The sequence below is a fragment of the Myxocyprinus asiaticus genome, chromosome 5, assembly GCF_019703515.2.
Source record: "Myxocyprinus asiaticus isolate MX2 ecotype Aquarium Trade chromosome 5, UBuf_Myxa_2, whole genome shotgun sequence".
In the NCBI taxonomy this organism is placed as follows: Eukaryota; Metazoa; Chordata; class Actinopteri; order Cypriniformes; family Catostomidae; genus Myxocyprinus; species Myxocyprinus asiaticus.
The window spans coordinates 15763156-15781572 of NC_059348.1; the positions used below are offsets into that span (position 1 = coordinate 15763156).

The 18417-nt window shown below is 37.4% G+C and overlaps 1 protein-coding gene across 2 annotated transcripts in view; it reads right to left on the reverse strand.

Annotated features, from left to right (window-relative positions):
• Positions 1-18417, reverse strand: part of LOC127441055 (cAMP-specific 3',5'-cyclic phosphodiesterase 4B-like) — an 87341-nt gene that overhangs the window by 59943 nt on the left and 8981 nt on the right. Inside the window, exons 2-3 of one of the 2 annotated variants that reach the window (XM_051698209.1) lie at positions 11929-12056; positions 3517-3737 (exon numbers count right to left, since the gene is read on the reverse strand). In XM_051698209.1, the coding sequence (XP_051554169.1) occupies positions 3517-3737; positions 11929-11970 (263 nt within the window). In that variant the 5' untranslated portion in view covers positions 11971-12056. Of the gene's footprint in view, positions 1-1545; positions 1726-3516; positions 3738-11928; positions 12057-18417 lie in introns of those variants that run through there. The other variant, XM_051698210.1, reaches the window with a different exon arrangement.

Genomic DNA, 18417 nt, shown 5'->3' on the forward strand with positions numbered 1-18417 from the left:
ACTTGTTGGAGCTTCAAAAGAGATATCTCCATTCACTTGCATTTTAAGGACCTACTGGGCTAAGATGTTTTTCTGTTTTTCTTTAAATGTTTTTTTTTTGATGAGGAAAGAAAGTTATTCACACCTGGGATATCATGAGGGTGAGTTAATAATGAGAGAATTTAAATTTTTGGATGAACTATCCCTTTAATGATTTGCACCCATTCTAATCATACCAGGCAACATTTGTCAGTCTGACTGCTTTCTTAGTAATTGCATACTCTCCTCAACAAGCCGACCGATTTCAGGTTTCATTCATGTCCGTCACACAAATGAAAGAGTTGGAGGACGTTCACACTGAATGCATATTTGTGTCCATCTGCACTGTATTTAACTGGTTTTCTATGTAAACATTACATTTATATTTATGCATCTGGCAAACGCTTTTATCCAAAATGACTTACAGTGCATTCCAAGTATTCATTTTATCGTTTTATGTGTTCCCTGGGAATCCCATGCTCTACCAGTTGAACTACAGGAACCCCCATGTGCTAGACGGACATCTTTGACTGTTACGCTGCACTCCACATTTTTGTCTTTTTTCTTTCCTCATTTAAAAAGTTTAACGTCTAAAGAATTGAACAGTTATTTGAAACATGTTTAAAATCATAATGACCACTCATCATATGAGATCAAGTGTTCAGTCATATCAGTTACCTTATAAAAGCTCTTTTATTCTACATGGGGTGGGGGCGCCACATGGGGGCAGCCATGTTAGCGTCACATGACCAGCTGATACTACTCGCTTAATCTCAGTAACTGCCCTGTTATTGAACACTTTCAGTCATGGTTTAAAGTGCAAAGTGAATTTCTACAAAGACATTGGTAACTGAAAACTACTGTGTTTGAATGTTGCAGCATCAAGGCCAATAGGTGTCAGTGTAAGCCAATGTAAGTCACTTCGACATACTTCAAACAATTACTGAGTGCACCTTTAAGCATTAGAGCCTGTTCACACCAAATGCGTTTTTGTGTCCATCTGCACTGTTTGTAACAGTTTTTCTGTGCAAATATGAGTTAGATGGACGTCTTTGATGGTTGCAGTGCACCACTTTTTGTTTCATGCATGAGCGCTGCATTTTTGTCGTTAGAGGCCATTCACACCAAATTAGTTTTTGTGTTCGTTTGCACTGCTTTTTTACTGTTTTTCTATGTAAATATGAGCTAGACGGACGTCTACCACTGCACCATGGCCCACAACTTAAACCTCTTAAAAATTGTCTTTAGATGAACATTTATACAACCCTTGTGACTTATGTATTCATGAAAAGGTTGCTCATCTGGTAGAGCATGGTGCAAGCAACGACAATGTTATGGGTTTCATTCCAAAGGAATGCATGGACTAATAAAATTAATACCTCAAATATAAGTCACTTTGGATAAAAGTCCCTGCCAAATGTATAAAATAATAAGCCAGACGGCTTGTGATTTTTTCAATAAAGTCTTTGAGTTAGAATAAATTTAATGAGGATACTGCAAAATAAGATAGCAAACACTGAGTCTTACCAGGTGTGAGATACTGCCACTGTGAAGCGCCTGCGTTGGCGGACATTTTTATTCACCAACTTTCTGAAAATGCCTGGGGAGTTCTGGGGTGAGTTCCTTGCCCTGGCCGCAAGCTCTCTCACATCAAACTGACAGTCTGCGTCCTGTTTTAAATCCATGTGGAAGTCTCATGCAAAACGCTGGCTGAGGTTTAAGTCCAGTAGTGTGGCAGCAGAAGTGTGTGTTGCAGTGTGATGTAGACCAGACTCTCCCTTTCTGCTTCCATCCTGCCCTTTTCCCTCTATCCTCCCCTCTTCCCTACTTGTGAGGCCTCTGCCGCCCTGCCTTCCCAAGAGTCATCTTTCTGGAACACTCTGGAACCTCAGTCTACATGACACCTGACTTGACCCTGTTTAGATGTGGTATGAACTTGATACAGATAGACAGGTGCAAAAGTCATATTCAAAAACTCCATGTTGTCCAAGTTTCAATATTTGGTCTAAAATCAGTCACTATATCCCAGAGTATTACAATCCAGATTCAAGATCCAATATTCAGATTATTTTGATTCAGTATACCGGTAAATGAACTTGAATGTTTTTAAACTATGCAAAGTTAGATATTTGCACAACAAACCAAAGAGGGAGTCTGTTATCACGAATAACACCATGGATGCGATTTGTTCCAGTCTTGTGAAATGTATGTCCCCATCAAAATGCAAGGAGTAAATGAAACTACTTCAATGTGTATAATACAGTAAATATTTAATGTAGTTGCTCTGGACAATATATAATACTGAGAGGACAAAATTCTTTGAAAATTTTATAAAATTGTATTGTAAATTGTAGGGTATTCTAGCTCATCAGGCTAGTTGGTTAGCTTGCTTTCCATAAATTAACTCAAAATACAAAGAAAGAAATGTTTCATTTGACCATGTGTTGCTTCATGTGTATCATGTAATATGTAAAATACATTGATAACCAAACTCAATACCCCCCAAAAAGTTTAGGGGTCCAAGGGGGTTACATTTCTAAAGATAGTAACTAGACCGGTTTTGCTGATACCTACAACTAAGGTGGAAAAGGCCAATAATTGTAAATCTACACTTTCACTTTCATGTCCACATTCTGGTGTGGAAGTGACTTTCACTTTCACATCCTGCCACCTACTGATCGGTGCTGGTCAAAAGTGGAGATTTATAGTAAAAAAAGGACTTTAATATTGAATTGTCTCTCACCCACACCTATCATATTGTTCAGAAGACATGGATTAAACCACCATTAGAGTGTTATGGATTACTTTTATGCCTCCTTTATGTCATTTTCGGACTTTATGAGTTCTGGTCACCATTCACATGCATTGTATGGATCTACACAGTTGAGATATTCTTCTACAAATCTTAATTTGTGTTCTTCAGAAAAAAGACAGTCATACACATCTGGGATGGCATGGGGGTGAGTAAATGATGAGAGAATTTTCATTTTTGGCTGAACTATCCCTTTAATTTGATTTAGTAATTCGTAATGCTTCATGGGATTGTAGTTAATTTCCTACTGAAAGACATTAAGTACTTAGTCTTGTACCTCTGTCTTTTTGTGTGATTGTGTGTTTTTTTAGCTTCAAATCAAAGTTTTTAATGTTGTGATTCGCTTGGAAGCTGGCTGGTTTGGTTCATGGCTTAGAACGCATTTCTGATGACTTCCCTATCCCTATACCTGAAATCTGAATAGAAAAAAAGAAAGGGAAAAACACTTCCGGAACCAAAAACGGCTGAAAAATTGGGCGGGCACTGTTGCGCTTTGTTGCATTTATAACGGTTTAGCAAAGTGACAAAGAACATAAATCAAAGGAGCCTTGAAATCTGGAATTTCGCTGTTACCTGATGTTGTTCCAGGTAATCAGTGGAATTATACAGCTACGGCTGGAAAAGCACTTTTCAGTCCACCAGAGAGCATGGTCAGACCTAACTGTTGTATAAAACAGTGAGCTCACCTATCAGGAGGCACTGGTGTGATGTCTATACGTGGTGGGGTAATGAAGCCCAGTGAGGTGGGTCTGGAAATGTGGCCTTCTTGAGGACTGCGGGCCCTCTCTGCCTGTCTCCATGACAACGGCGGCAACACAAGGGTTCCTGAGTGCCGTCTGGGGCCTCGCCAGAGGTCAACGCCCAATGTGGCTCCTGAAGACGTGCATCCAGAAGGGTCCTTGCTGTCCTAACACAGCAAAGAAAGAACAAAAATGTTTTATGCCATCCACTTTTTAAAATACCTCATAACACCTCATACTTCATAACAAAACAATGATTTTTTTTAAATGAAAAATCAAGGAAATTAATGCATGAATGACTGACTAAAAGAACATATGCAAGAAGTTAAAGTCGTAGCAAAATCACGTACTGTAGTGTGGTTACACATACACAGGAGGGCACTGTATGACTGATATTAACAAATAAATAGCTGGGAGCAGAATTTCAACCAGAAAAGATGGACCACCAACAGAAAAAAAGATTGGAAGAAATTGCAATGCTTTACGTAATCTTTCATAAAAATATATAATATGCTCCACTCCGCCTCTGAAATGACTTTCCTTAATCAATCTTACCTATGAACCCCTCACCTCCAACCACTTGTATTGCCCACTTTTCACAATCCAATCAATTCCTAATAGTTATAATCCCTACCTAAATTTTTTCTCATTAAATATCTTGTTTCAGCCATGCCAGATTACTAAATTAAAATGGGTTGCGAATGCTGTTTAATTTTAAAGGGACTTTGCAATTACATCCCACAAACAGTCCATAATCAATGGTGTAATTATAGTTTTGTGAATCACACAAGTGTGGGAACCTGGATTCCTCTTGGTCACTTCTTTTTAAATCACCTAAGCTCATAAATTATGTTCTTATCTTGGTTTTGGTCAAGTTGATGACTCTGGTGATCTACAGCGACTTAGAGGGTGAGGCCCTCATCTACATGACTGATATAGAGCCATGTTGCATTTCTACATCACTCCAGCATGTTGACTCTGTCCCCTGACAGTACTTTATAGATACTGCGTGTTTAATGGCTGGCTCCCTTGCTGTGATTGCATATCACTGCCAGTGTTGCCTCTGGACAGCGTTCTTTTTTTAACAGCCTAGCTGAAGACTGAATGTATCACCATGAAATATGTTTATAGCTCAATAGAATTGCCTAGAACAGGGAACCGTTACCAGGAATTCCTCGAGCACGGCCTGTAGATTGTGACCGGAAGGGAGGGATAACTAAATGACCTAGATGAGAATCCAGAAATGGAGTGGAAAAACAGAACTATTGAGAGAGAAAAAAAGAGAAATGATAAATAGCTTCTGCTTCTGCTGAGTATCAACAAGTTCAGAATTGGCTGTCATTTTGGAAATGTAATGACTGTCTTCCATGTTAGATACTGAGAATGCTTTTTTCTCAAAAATACTGCAGCACTATTTGGATGAATCTCATGAAACCTGTCAAGAACATATTTCACCCAAAAATAAAAGGAATGAAAGACTTTCTTTTAGCTTTAAAGGAATAGTTCACCCAAAAATGAAAATTCTCTCATCATTTACTCACCCTTATGCCGCCTCTAACTCGTATGGCTTTCTTTCTTTTGCAGAACACAAATTGAGACTTTTTGATGGAGATATGATGTTAATATACTGTATTCATACAATGCAAGTCATTGGGGTCCAAAACTTTCAAGCTCCAAAAAGGATATCAAGGCAGCATAAAGGTAATCCATATGATTTGAATGGTTTAATCCATGTCTTCTGAAGCCATACAATATGTTTTGGGTGAGAAACAGACAAAAATGAACTCCTTTTTAACAATATATCTTGACATATGCAGTTTCCTAAAGGCACGATCATGATTTGAAGCTTGATTACAAGTCTTTGCGCTTGATGCATGCACAGAGCTTCTGTACATTCGCACAGCGCAAAACTGATTGGATCACTTTAGAAGACATGGATTAAACCACTTGAGTTTTATGGATTACCTTTATGCTGTCTGTTTGTCTTTTTTGGTGACATACAGACAGTGTCAAGATTTGGTGGTGTCAAGATACAAAAAAGTTTTTGAAATTATTTTTGATATTGGGGTCACATCTTCGTGAGATTCACGCATTTTAGAAATTCATATTAATATAAACCATTTTATCATTCTGTTACAATGTCATCATTAGAAGGCCATGAAATAACAGACTACAAATAGATTGCCTAGTTAATTAATGGTGGGAAAATGAATTGCGTGGAAAGAGGTATCCCTTAGGAAGTGTTTGAAGAGCCATCTAATCATGTCACTCTTTGCAGATGATATACAAACAGCAGAGCCATTGCAATGAAAGTGATCCCTCCTCAGATCAGACTGTGAGGACAGAGCACAACAAGACATTAAAGACCTAAATGCTGCTATAATCTGGAGGGAATGAAGAGAAGATGGATAGAGAGACAGACAGTTTCACACTGGCTGAAATGAGAAGAACATTGAAAAGAAGGATCACATTGCTCACAGGCACTGATCTAATAAATAAATAATAGGGCTGGACGATATGGCAAACAATAAATAATAAATGAATAAAAATTCTATAGCTAATATTGTATCTCGATATTTTCCAGCCTCTTGACTATATGAAGATATTGAATATATATCTCATATATCTATTAAATATTAATAGTATTAATAATAAACAGAAATATTTGCCTACATTTTTACATTTTTAATAAAACATTTGAATATATGAATAATGACACGGAGACTTCTGTGAAAACATTTTGAGCGATGGCACATATTAATCTTTGAATCGATTTATTGTAACACGGAACAATAAGAGTTTGAACACGGAAATAAACTGAACTCAAAGTCAACTCTAAAGCCATTTTTACTATTGAAGTTTAAACCAGGGACAGTATTAAAACATCTCTGTCTCATATCTTATAGATGCTTAGATGCAAATACTCACACTTGCCAGTCAGAATTCAGGGAGGTGTCGCAAAACTAGTCTTATGACAAGGCCACTATGAAATATAATGGGAAAATAAAATGTGCATTACAATCATTGTAATCTTCGCGAAGTTGCATAATTTAATGTTGCCAGAAAAATCATTGCAAACATATCATGAATATTTAATATATATATATACTGTATACTGTATATATATATACTGTATGTATATATATATATACACTGATCAGCCGCAACATTAAAACCACTGACAGGTGAAGTGAATAACATTTATTATCTCGATACAATGGCACCTGTCAAGGAGTTGGATATATTTGGCAGCAAGTGAACAGTCAGTTCTAGAATTTCATGTGTTGGAAGCAGGAAAAATGGGCAGGCGTAAGGATCTGAGTGACTACCACAAGGGCCAAATTGTGATGGCTAGAAGACTAGGTCAGAGCATCTCCAAAACAGCAGGTCTTGTGGGGTGTTCCTGGTATTCAGTGGTTAGTACCTACCAAAAGTGGTCCAAGGAAGGACAATCGGTGAACCAGTGACAGGTTCAAGGGCACCCAAGGCTCATTGATGCGCGTGGGGAGTGAAGGCTAGCCCGTCCCACAGAAGAATTACTGTAGCACAAATTGGTGAAAAACATAATGCTGGCCATGATAGGAAGGTGTCAGAACACATAGTGCATCACAGCTTGTTGCGTATGTGGCTGCATAGCCGCCCATGCTGACCCCTGTCCACTGCCGAAAGCTCCTACAATGGGCAAATGAGCGTCAGGACTGGACCATGGAGCAATGGAAGAAGGTGGCCTGGTCTGTTGAATCACATTTTCTTTTAGATCATGTGGACGGTCGGGTGGTGTTACTTTAAGGCCTCCAGTTTGGGAAAACAGGTAATGAACCAATCAATAAAGCCCTAAGAGAGCATGACCATCTGACAGAAACAGATTCACTCCTGTAGCAAAGGAAAACAGATGGGCAGCATGTCCACTATGTTCCCCCTGTGTTCCTGCATTCTGTGAGTCACTGAGAGTCACACCATACTGTCTTCTGCCTCTACATGTCAGAACTGTAAAACCACACTGCAAATGTAAATATTTGTCAAGTAACAAACTGACGAATATTTTTTTTTATTTTATTTTTTTTATGTAAATGTTAGAAATAGTTTCAGTATTCAGTATATTGTTTAAGTTCGTAATAGAGATGTCACAGGCCTTCTCTTTAAAGAACAGTTCATCCAAAAATGAAAGTTCTGTCATCATTTACTCACCCTTGTGTCATTCCAAATGATTCCATATGATTTTTTTTTCTTCAGTGGAATACAAAAGATGAAGTTCACACTGATACAATAAAGTGAATGGGGATGACACTAGCTGGGTTTCCATCCACGTTTGTTATGCAAATGTTGGGATTTTGCATAAAAAAATGCTGGATGGAAACACCAAGATGCGAATAAATCTTCAAAATGTGCATAAAATACTTATAAGATCTCTTTAGGTGGATACCTAAGACATGCACATAAACTATAATGGATGGAAACACATTTACAGAATATATTCCTATAGAATTTATAGGAATATATTTGCCTCAACAAGCCATGTGAATACATAATTCACTCAGAAAATATAATCAATATCATTGCATATCATCTCAAATGTTGCTCTGGTTATGCCAAAGCCTGTCATCAAAATGCTCAATACAATCACACGGGAGGTCGGCATGTTATTTCCAATACTTCTGGTACCCTAGGATCAGCAACATTATGCCGGCTCACTAACAAGTGCCATCTTCTATCAGACATGTTTTACTTTTTACTTTGGCTCCAGTGTGTTTACCTTTAATGTGCACGTCACATTGGTTTATAGTTAAAAAGTACGTAAATATTTATCTTTTTTTGCACCAAAAGCGATCATATCGCTTTAGAAGAAATGAATTTACTAGCTGGTGTCATATCGATGACTTTTATGCTGACTGTCTGTGATTTTTGGAGCTTCGAAATATACACCTCCATTCACTTGCATTTTAAGGACCTACTGAGCTAGGATATTTTTCTCTGTTTCTTCAAATGTGTTCTGGTGAAGAAAGAAAGCCGTACACATCTGGGATATCATGAGGGTGAGTAAATAATGTGAGAATTTTCATTTTTGGGTAAACTATCCCTTTAACAGAGTGGGAATCCTGGGTTCAGATACTGCATTAAAACCAGGAAGCCATTTGGAGTTTGCATTTTTCCCTCTAACATTATATTTTTAGTCAAATTATGGTTAGGTTTAGGTTTGGGTTGGGGGATACAGTTTATAAGATCTCTTCACTGTGTTACAGGCTGTACAGTTGAAAAAAACTTGCTTTCCATCTTGCTTTCGGCGCCCCTCTGTGGAATTTTACCCTGAAAAATGGAGCTCACACATGCCCATAAGTCCAACAACACTTACTGCTTTGGCCACTGGGGGCATGTTTGGAATTTCAGTAAGCACAGACCGATTTTAGCTAAAGAAAAGTCAATCCTCTGTTTCCGATTTCTCGCCGAGATCAGTCTGAAATGATTGGCTACTATTACCACCCAGAACTGCCTGACACCCTTTCTCTCCCAGACATAAGAGATCTGCTGCTAAATTCTAGTAAACATGAAGCTCGTCAGAGCGTTTTGAGATCTAAACCGCAAGTACTTATTTATATTTCATAAAAGAGCCAGAGTTGCTTCAACATCCATTTTTATTTCTATTTTGAGGCAATTTTCCCAGAAGTGACCATTCTGTTCTCTTTAACACATGGGAGGGAAATGATGCTTTATTCCCAAAATGTTTTTGCAATATTGCAATTGTTCGCATAAATTAAATTCATAACTTGAATTGAAACGAGTAAATTATGACAATTTTCATTTTTGGGTGAACTATTCCTTTAACTGTTCTTTAGATTCTATAATAGTAGTACTGTAGGTGAGTGTGTGTACATTATTAGCTATACTTTGGAAACAAATTAGTCTCCAGAAGTAAGCTAAATTTGACAAAATTTTCCTTTGGGGACATTTGGAATTGCCTTGTTTGTAAAACCAATGTATCCAACTTTTTCTTGAATGTGGAGGTGTTCCACGATTCACAACAGACGACTGTTTTCATTTTCCTGTCTCCAGTGTTTTCACTCACATCAACATATGTTCTTTGTGGATAATGTGATGTTCAGTGTATTAAATTTGTAAAAAATTATAAAAAAAACAATAAAAACAAAACAAGTAGCTCCATAATGCAAGTACTTCAGAGATTCGCGATGAGCGTCATTTGACAGTGCCTCCCTCGTCAGAGTTTAAGGAGTGTGTGGATGACATGAAACTATGAACCGTGGTTAGTTATGTTAATATCATCTGCTACTTCAAGTTATGATAGCCAACAGCTGCACAAGTTGAGCCTGAACAAATTTTTACTCCAACTAACATGTAAAATGGTTGTTAGCTTTTCTCTGTCTGGAAAGCTCATATTGGTAGAGACCGGAACCAGAAAACAGTCCAATTAGTGGCAACTAGAATCATCATGGCGCTGCCTAGTGGTCAGGCAGGAAAACTGTGGAAATAGTAAATAGACATTTTATTTTTTATCTTTTTTTTTTTGTGTAAATTCTAAAATGCAAAAAGTTTTCTATTAGGGGGTGTTTGTGTAAAGAGTCAGATCAGTGTAAGCAGTCTTTTTATATCTAGAGTACATCGTATTGAAAAAACTCAAACTCAGCTTCCATTCCTGCCAGAGAAAATCTAAGTAACTATTGCACAAGTAATCAGATGCTTTTGTTCTGGAAAGAGACCTTAATAGGAGTTCTGTTGCCATAGATTGTGCAGATTTTCACATGTGGACATTAATCATGGGAAGGAGAGGTGGCATTCAAGCATTCATTGAGTGCTGAGTTTAAAAAGGTGAGAATAGCTCTTTGAGATAATCAATATCGTCCTCATTACTTCAATTCACTGAGCATTTCTACTTTCAAATAGACTACTGAAGTGAAGGTATTGTTCCTCTAGGAATACATTCCCTGATCAAGAGATTAGCAGACATTTTATGAGTTATCCAATGTTTGAAAAAGTCCTCACTCACTCCAAAAAGTGTTACCAAAAGATAATCAGGTAATTTAGACAATTTAACAGCTTAATGTCCTTTGCAAGTGTACTTTGCTGCAGCTAACTCCACCTACATTTTGTCTGTTCACATCTTCCCTGGCAGCTTTGACCAGATAAGACATGGTTATAAAGATAAACCTGCAAAAACATGAAAAGGATACTGGATGTTGTTTCTAAACAAGTTATGTATGTTGTGTTTTGTAACTAGTTAACTTACTAGGATTGGTAAATGTTATTGTTGGATAGGACATAATCTATTTTATATAGTGCCACCTTCATGTTTTTGTGATTCCCCATCAGCAGCAGGCAGTAAGCGCATCACCAGCCGTGCAGGCAATGCGCAGCTGTACGTGCCCAGCCCCTGTCCAATTGCAAGGGTCTCGATGCATGTTTTTATATGTTTTAAACTTAGAAAAGGCAAGAATGAACAAATATTGATATATGCAATTAATTTCCCTTATTATGTACTTCATTTTATTAAAAATTGTAAACAACTGACAACCCTAACACCCTGTCTACACTGGGTGTGTCCACTGACGCGACGCAACAGCTTGAGGCTGTCTACACTGGTTGCGTTGACACGAACGTTTTAAACTGTTTATTTGTGTTGTTGCGCAAAATGGAACAGGACATCTGTTTACTGTCGACGCAATGCGCCGCAACGGATGCTTCCAGTGTAGACAACATCGTTGATTCAAATGGGTTCTATTACTTTTGACATGACACGCCACTCACGTCTAGTGTACACAGGGTGTAAAAGTGCTTAACTTTGAAAAAATTACATATTTCAGCTTTAAATAATACAATTGATGAAAATAAGAATTCAAACACCTAAATTAAGCCTAATGTGGTTACAACCAACATAGTTACAGTAATTAACAGCATGAATGAAACATGAATTAATGACTTGTCTTTTTACATCTTTCGTTCTGTTCTTCTTTCTTTCCTCTGTTAAGGTACAGTATTTATGGTGCCTGCCAAATTTTCTCCCATCCCTCATAAAAAAACTATTAATTTATGTGTGTATGTGTTTGGATTTGTGTGGTTAATTAGTTGTTTATGTTCTTGTAGTTGCACTTGTCCTGAGCTTGTTGAGTGTTTCTAGTTTTCTCTCTCAAAATCTAAGAACAGAACATGCTCCTTTACAGCTGTACAGGAAACCTGTCTGTTTCCCCTTATGTTTTAAAGGTGTGAAACAAATAAAGGTAATTTAAGAAGCAAAATAAGCTGTAAAAATATATCTAAACATCACTTTGGTGGGTGTCGCAGAAGAAAAGAATCCATGCACTGCATTATCTTCTATTCACGTTTAAACAGCAGTATAGTCAAATGTCTCACATCAATAGGTGTCACTGCCAAAACACTGCGGCTCTTCCTCATGATCTCCACTGACAGCTAAAGCTCTGAAGGTTCTTCAGCCTCCTGGGATTCTCCACCGGCATACAAATGGACTTCTGCTGTGTGAACTGTTGCCAGGAAAAAAAAAAAAAATCATTAGCATAATCAAACCTCTTAATTCTTATCAAACCCTCCACTGTTCCAGTTATCACAAATTACAAGACACTACTTTTACCTTAATCTCCATTTATTTTGGTAAATAAAATGAAAATGACTACGGTAAACCAAGGAAACATCAAATACTAAGTCATACCTCACAAGCATATTACTAAAATATTGTACTGACATTATGCACATGGTAAAAATGACTTTGAGAGATCCTGATTCTTTGAAAGAGCATGGAGAAGAGCAGTGTGAACATTTTGCTAAACATCTTTTGTGTTCTACTGAAAGAATTTCCATTTTGAGTGAACTATTCCTTTAAATAATGCAACTGATGTAAAGTAAATTTTAAGGACCTAAAACTTTAAGCCTAATGTGGTTACAACCATCTGAGTTAAGGTAATTAACAGCATGAATAAGACAAATTAATGCAAAATACTGACATTTTGTAATAGTGAGGAAAAAATGGCAATAGATTTGTTTAGGGACAACAGTGAAATCAAAATGTGACTTTTATGGTTTATAGCCCATGTCTAATAGCTTTGAGGCACTATACTGTACGCAAGTGTACACCTATGAGTTGACATAATTATCTATTAGGATATGTACAAATAAAAAAATTACAGTCTTTCTCTTCCGGGAAAACTGACCAAAAATACTGATGACTCATCTTTCACATGAGGGTGTATGGAATTTTTTGTTCAATAAAATGCTCTCTAAAATGAGAATGTCCCTCCCTCTAATACCACATACTGCTGACTATCAGTAGCAAGAAGCAAATCATAGTTCTAAAATTCTTCAAAATTCTCAAACTCTGCTTCCATTTCACTGTTTGATTTTCTGTTAAACTCCATCTTTTTGTGAATGGCCCCTATTACCACTGGGCTCAAATGTATAGTGTCATGAAGAATTTAGTCAATTATCCTACAAAGCCAACATAGTTTTTCTAGTTAGCATGATAGCCAATAAGCCTGCAGTGCTAATATTCCATTAAGCACTTTCAATGGTTCAATTATCCTACAAAGCTAACATAGTTTTTCCAGTTAGCATGATAGCCAATTAGCCTGCAATGCTAACATACCATCGTTAATTCCCCACGGTTTAATTATCGTACAAAGCTAACATATTCAGCTCAAGTACTTGATAAAATATTATGAAAAGGATAAATTAATAAATTATTTTTCTGACTGTATTAACTACTAACTAGTTAACTTTATTGCAGCTGTGCAGGAAAATATGGTTCCAAACATTAGCATTTTAGCACTTTTTTTGTATAAAGTACAAGCAAAGGTACAGATCCCATGGGTGCTTGATTATGTAGGTCATCCACCAGCAGAAACATAAATCTATGACTGCAAGTACTTGTAGGCTACTTAATGTACTAATGCTTTGCAAACATATCGAAAACCTAGACCAATTCATTTTGTTTTGTGTTAAAAAAAAAAAAAAAAACATCTTTCATGTTCAACCTGCATCCATTCATATCTGAGAGACATATTGTGCTACACACAGGTTTTGGGGTTATCATTCAGCTTTGCACATCATTTGCGAATTATGTATTGTCTGTTTATCAAAGCACATTTGTTCAAGTTTTTGGCTGGATGTCAATTGTGAATCAGTTTTCAAGTGTCACAACAGAACAGTGTCTCATTGGCAAGTAAATACTTTCTTTCTTGTCCAAAAGTTGATAGAAGGGAGAAGAAAAAACTTCCCATTTGTTGTTGATGTCAAAGGCTGTCCATCCTGGCCAGATGGTCCTTGCTGGATTGAATCTAGCCAAATTAGGCACATGCAAACATGGACAGATTGTAAGACACACCCTCAGCCAAAACCCTTAACCAAATAACACAAGGTAAAAGAAAATACAACCCAGACTACATTAAATACGTGTTCACTTGCAGTGAGGATAAACATGGTTTGCGCAAACAACAATGTGGTTTGTGCAGTGAATTATTGTCTGTGAGAACATGAAACCACTGAAATTCAAGAGAAACCAAAAACGTTTTTTTCCCTATTCAACCCAAGACAAAATTTGGCATATTGTTGGGCCAATGTAATTCATGGTAATATTAATCAATTTCAATGTTTGATTTTAAAGACAATTTTGTTTACTTTTTTGCAATTTTGCAAAAAAAGTAAACATCAGGTTGCTGCTTAATGCACAGTGTAAAATCTTGGCTCTGAAGCAAAGCTGAGATCCAACAAGTTAGTAGGTAACGCTACTAGAATAACCCTTATATCATTTGCATAATTTCCTATTTTTAAATGGAAAATTCAGGTGTTCATTATACTGCTGGCCTAAATCAATAATGATAAAACTGTTTGCCTTTTATTTGCCTTTCCACCCAAACAAATTGTTACAACCTGAAATTTGAGGTCGGCAAGATAAATAATGAGGTCTTGATGCGTTTTACTTCACATTCTAGGGAATCTAGTTTTTGTGCGTAAGGTGAAAAATTACTGCATGGCCTCTTGTGCAGAACCCTGATGAGCCAATTTACATTTCAGCTTCACACTTTCTTTTTCTAGTTTTTTTCATCTCTCTCTAATTTGGTGGAGGTACTCAATCTCTCGAACACATTTTCCAAAGATAAAAGATTAGTTTATGCAAAATCACAACAGAACTTGGGGTGATGGATTCAATTAGGTGCAAATGTATTTTACGTCTAGTTTATAACAGAGGCTAATAACTGTAATCATGTCAAGGTCTGGACAGTTAAGCTGGGATGGTAATAACTATATTTTACAATTAAATAACCTTATTTCAGCCATCACCGAATACTGAATACAAAGCCGTTGAGGCATGTCTGACAATATTCACAATATTTACATACACATTTTACATGTACATGGGTGTCAAAGAATCCTCAAAAGAACCCAGACTAATTTCACAGTGAATTAGGAAACAGTAGACTGACTTTTCTTGAGCTAAACTCTGTCTGTGCTTACCGAAATTCAAAGTGCTGCCCCCAGTGGCTGAAGAGGTAAGTGTTTTTTATGGTTAGGACACGTGCAAGCCCACAGAGGGGTGCCGAAAGCGAGTTGTAAAGCAAGTTGTTTTTAGCTGTAAATGATGTAATAGAGGAGAGGAATGCATAGGCCTATTTTATTAACTCTACCCCCAAACCCCAACCCTAAACCTAACCATCAGTGGAGTAATAATGTAATCCAAGAGGGAAAATGGAACCTCCGAATCACATTCGCCACTAATTATGTGAACGCAATTTCTTCCTGGTTTAAACACAGGATGAGAACCCGAGTTTCCCACACTGCTGATGCAACACACTTGAAAGAACATAAAGACACTTGAACCGATGCAAAAGTGTCTGATGGTAGATGGTGCTTGTTAACAGAATGGGGCCGATGTCAGGGTACTAGAACATTCGGAAGCAAAATGCTGACTCCCAGTGTGATCATGTTGAAAGGACCCACAGTATTACTTGATATTAAATAACATTTTAAATTCAGGTTTACTGGCACATACTAATAGCTCGTGCCAGGGTGTTGCTTTGCTGCTGCTAGAATATTCTGAGTGGTTTTTAGCTTATTACTTTGTGGTTGCTACGGTGTTCTGGATGGTTGCTATGGCATTGCTCGTAGGTTGCTTACTGCCCCAAGTCAAGCAAGCCCATCCCCAAGTCTCTGTGATACTGATTCCTAAATTAGCATGATCGCACGGGAAATCAGTGTATTAGTTCTGAATGTTTTGTCACCCATATTCGAACTCGATGTGCCCAGATGTTTCTGACACACTGTACATTTCACATCACATCTATTCAAAGAAGCAAGTTCTTGCACTTGCGCAGCATGTCACAGTTCCAGCTTCTGCCACTGGGCAGTTTGCCCATTCGGAAAGCATAGGCTATACCAATTTTAGGAGATACAGTAAAACCTTCAAACTCCTGCTGCCAATTTTTCTTGGTTCAGGTCACTCCTTCAAAGACAAGTCTCTGGGATATTTTCTGCATGTTTTTTTGTTTTTTTGCATGATAATGACCACTAGGGAACTCGACATGTTGTTGACGCATATTCCAATACCCTGACCCCAATGAACCCATTCTGCTGAGTTACTGACATGCATCTTCCATCAGACATCTTTGCATCAATTCAAATGTGTTCACCTTTTCCTGTGGCACTACTCATAGCTCGTTGCGCGAGCACCCTTAGAGACACAAGTTCTGGTCCCATGGAATACAGGTAGTAATCTCACAAACAATGGTGAGTGTGATTCAGAGGTTGCATTTTCAATTGACCGTTAGGTTTAGGTTTTGGGCGTAGGGCGAAAACTGGAGCTCCCTCCTGCCCAAACGTTCAACAACAATTCCAGTTTCAGCCACTGGAGGCAGTTGTTAAAATTTCAGTAAGCACAGACTGATTTCAGCTAAAGAACTTTTGACATACTGTTGCCAAATTCACAGTGATTTCAGATGGTTTTTGTCCAACAGGCAGAAATTATAAGTCAGATTGCTTAGAAAAGTAATAACACATGCCTCTTCCATGAGCCACAGGATTTATGGTATCAATCATGTCCATATGAGTGTGTATGAGTGTGACAACTTGCTAATAACAGAGATTTTGAATTGTGAATTCCTAATGGATTGCAAGATTCACTGAACCCTACAAAATTGAAACGAAGTTCCAAAACAACAATACGAGTCTGCCATGTAGCATGACTCCTGTTACTATAGCAACATGGCTCTTAACCTCATGCTAACATGTAATGACATGCCAAAACTTAAGAGAACAATTAAGAAGCCAACACAGGTCACCATACTCTGTTTTTCACAATACGAATTACTCAAGGATTTCTTCCTCCAGCATAGTCAAAACTATTAGCCTGTTAAATGGGTTCCAGAGTGAAATTGGATGTGTTTAAAATGAGATACAAACCAATTTTCTGTAGAATTTATACTGGAAGCTGCATTTTAACAGGACTTTTGGCTGTTATACACTAAATAGCAAGCATCACTTTTACTTTTAGGTGGTTGCTTACTGGCCCAAGTCAAAAGAACAACTTACTGAGGTGTTAGGATTTGTTAAAATTCCTAAGCCTAAGTATAGTCCTTATTCACGCTAGCGCCATCTTTGATTTTTAATGAGAATGACAAGGAGGCTGTGAGGGATAGACTTACCATCTCTTCAATGGCACGAATGGAATAAAGCTGTATAAAGCTCCTAGATCACATTTGATTTTCCACAACTCATGTTATCTGGAGTTCTTTGTATACTGAATGTTCTTGGACAGATATTTAATCAATGTTTTGTCCGTGGAACGATCCAAAAACACTTTAAACTGCAGTACAGCCCATTACATCTATCCCTCACAGCCTCGTTGTCATCCCCATTAAAAATCAAAGATGACAATAGCGTGCATAAGGTCTATACTTAGGCTTAGTAAGTTGTTCTTTTGACTTTGAATCTAACAAATCCATGTATTCATCAATATATATGCAATATATATTTCATATATAAATTTTTGTTATGTTTATTATTTAATTGCATAATTTGTACTTTTTACAGGTAGGCCATTTACATTGATTTGTTGAATGTGTGCTTAAAAAAAAAACAGCATTTCTGTAAAGCGCATAACAAGAGAGGACTCGAATGGCTTTACCTCATCCGTGCTATGCATGATTAAAATTAAATGTTTATTTTTTTTTGTTTTTGATCAACAACTGACTGTAAAGAACAGAAAGGGTATTAAAAGTGACATTATTCAATGACATTATGTCATTACCAACATAGTTCAATGATTTGGTGTTTCCCAAAACCATAGTTCCAACTAATATTTGCAAACAGCATCGCACAGTCGTGCAGTGCTCTTTTCCTGTGGTTAGAAGCATAGTTCTTTATTAGTTAGCTGTGTGGACATAATTTGACTTCGCTGAGGCTTCTCTTTCATTCCATATTTATCTTTAATTCTGTCAAGACTTTGTTTGTGTTAACCCATAAGTGGCGTTAATATGTTTTTGAAGAGTGAGCATATGCATATGCTCAAGTGCATCAGGGGAACACCGAGAGAGAAACTCCACCATTGCAGTGAAATGCATCTGTTGCATTAGGGTGCCTACACACTAGAGTCAACGCTGCTGCTAATGCAATGATTTCAAAGGGGATGGAGCGTCGGAAGGAAGGAGAGGGAAAACACAAGGGTTTCCGATAGTGAAGCATCGTTATGCGTCCAAAAGTTGAAAAACATTTATATTTTTGCTGCAACGCACTCTGATGTAGGCATTCGTTGACCAATGGGAATCTTGGAGACGCAGAACTAGTTGCGCTGTGAAAAAAGCATGGAGCACAAACTCAAATATGCAGTGTATTCATTCC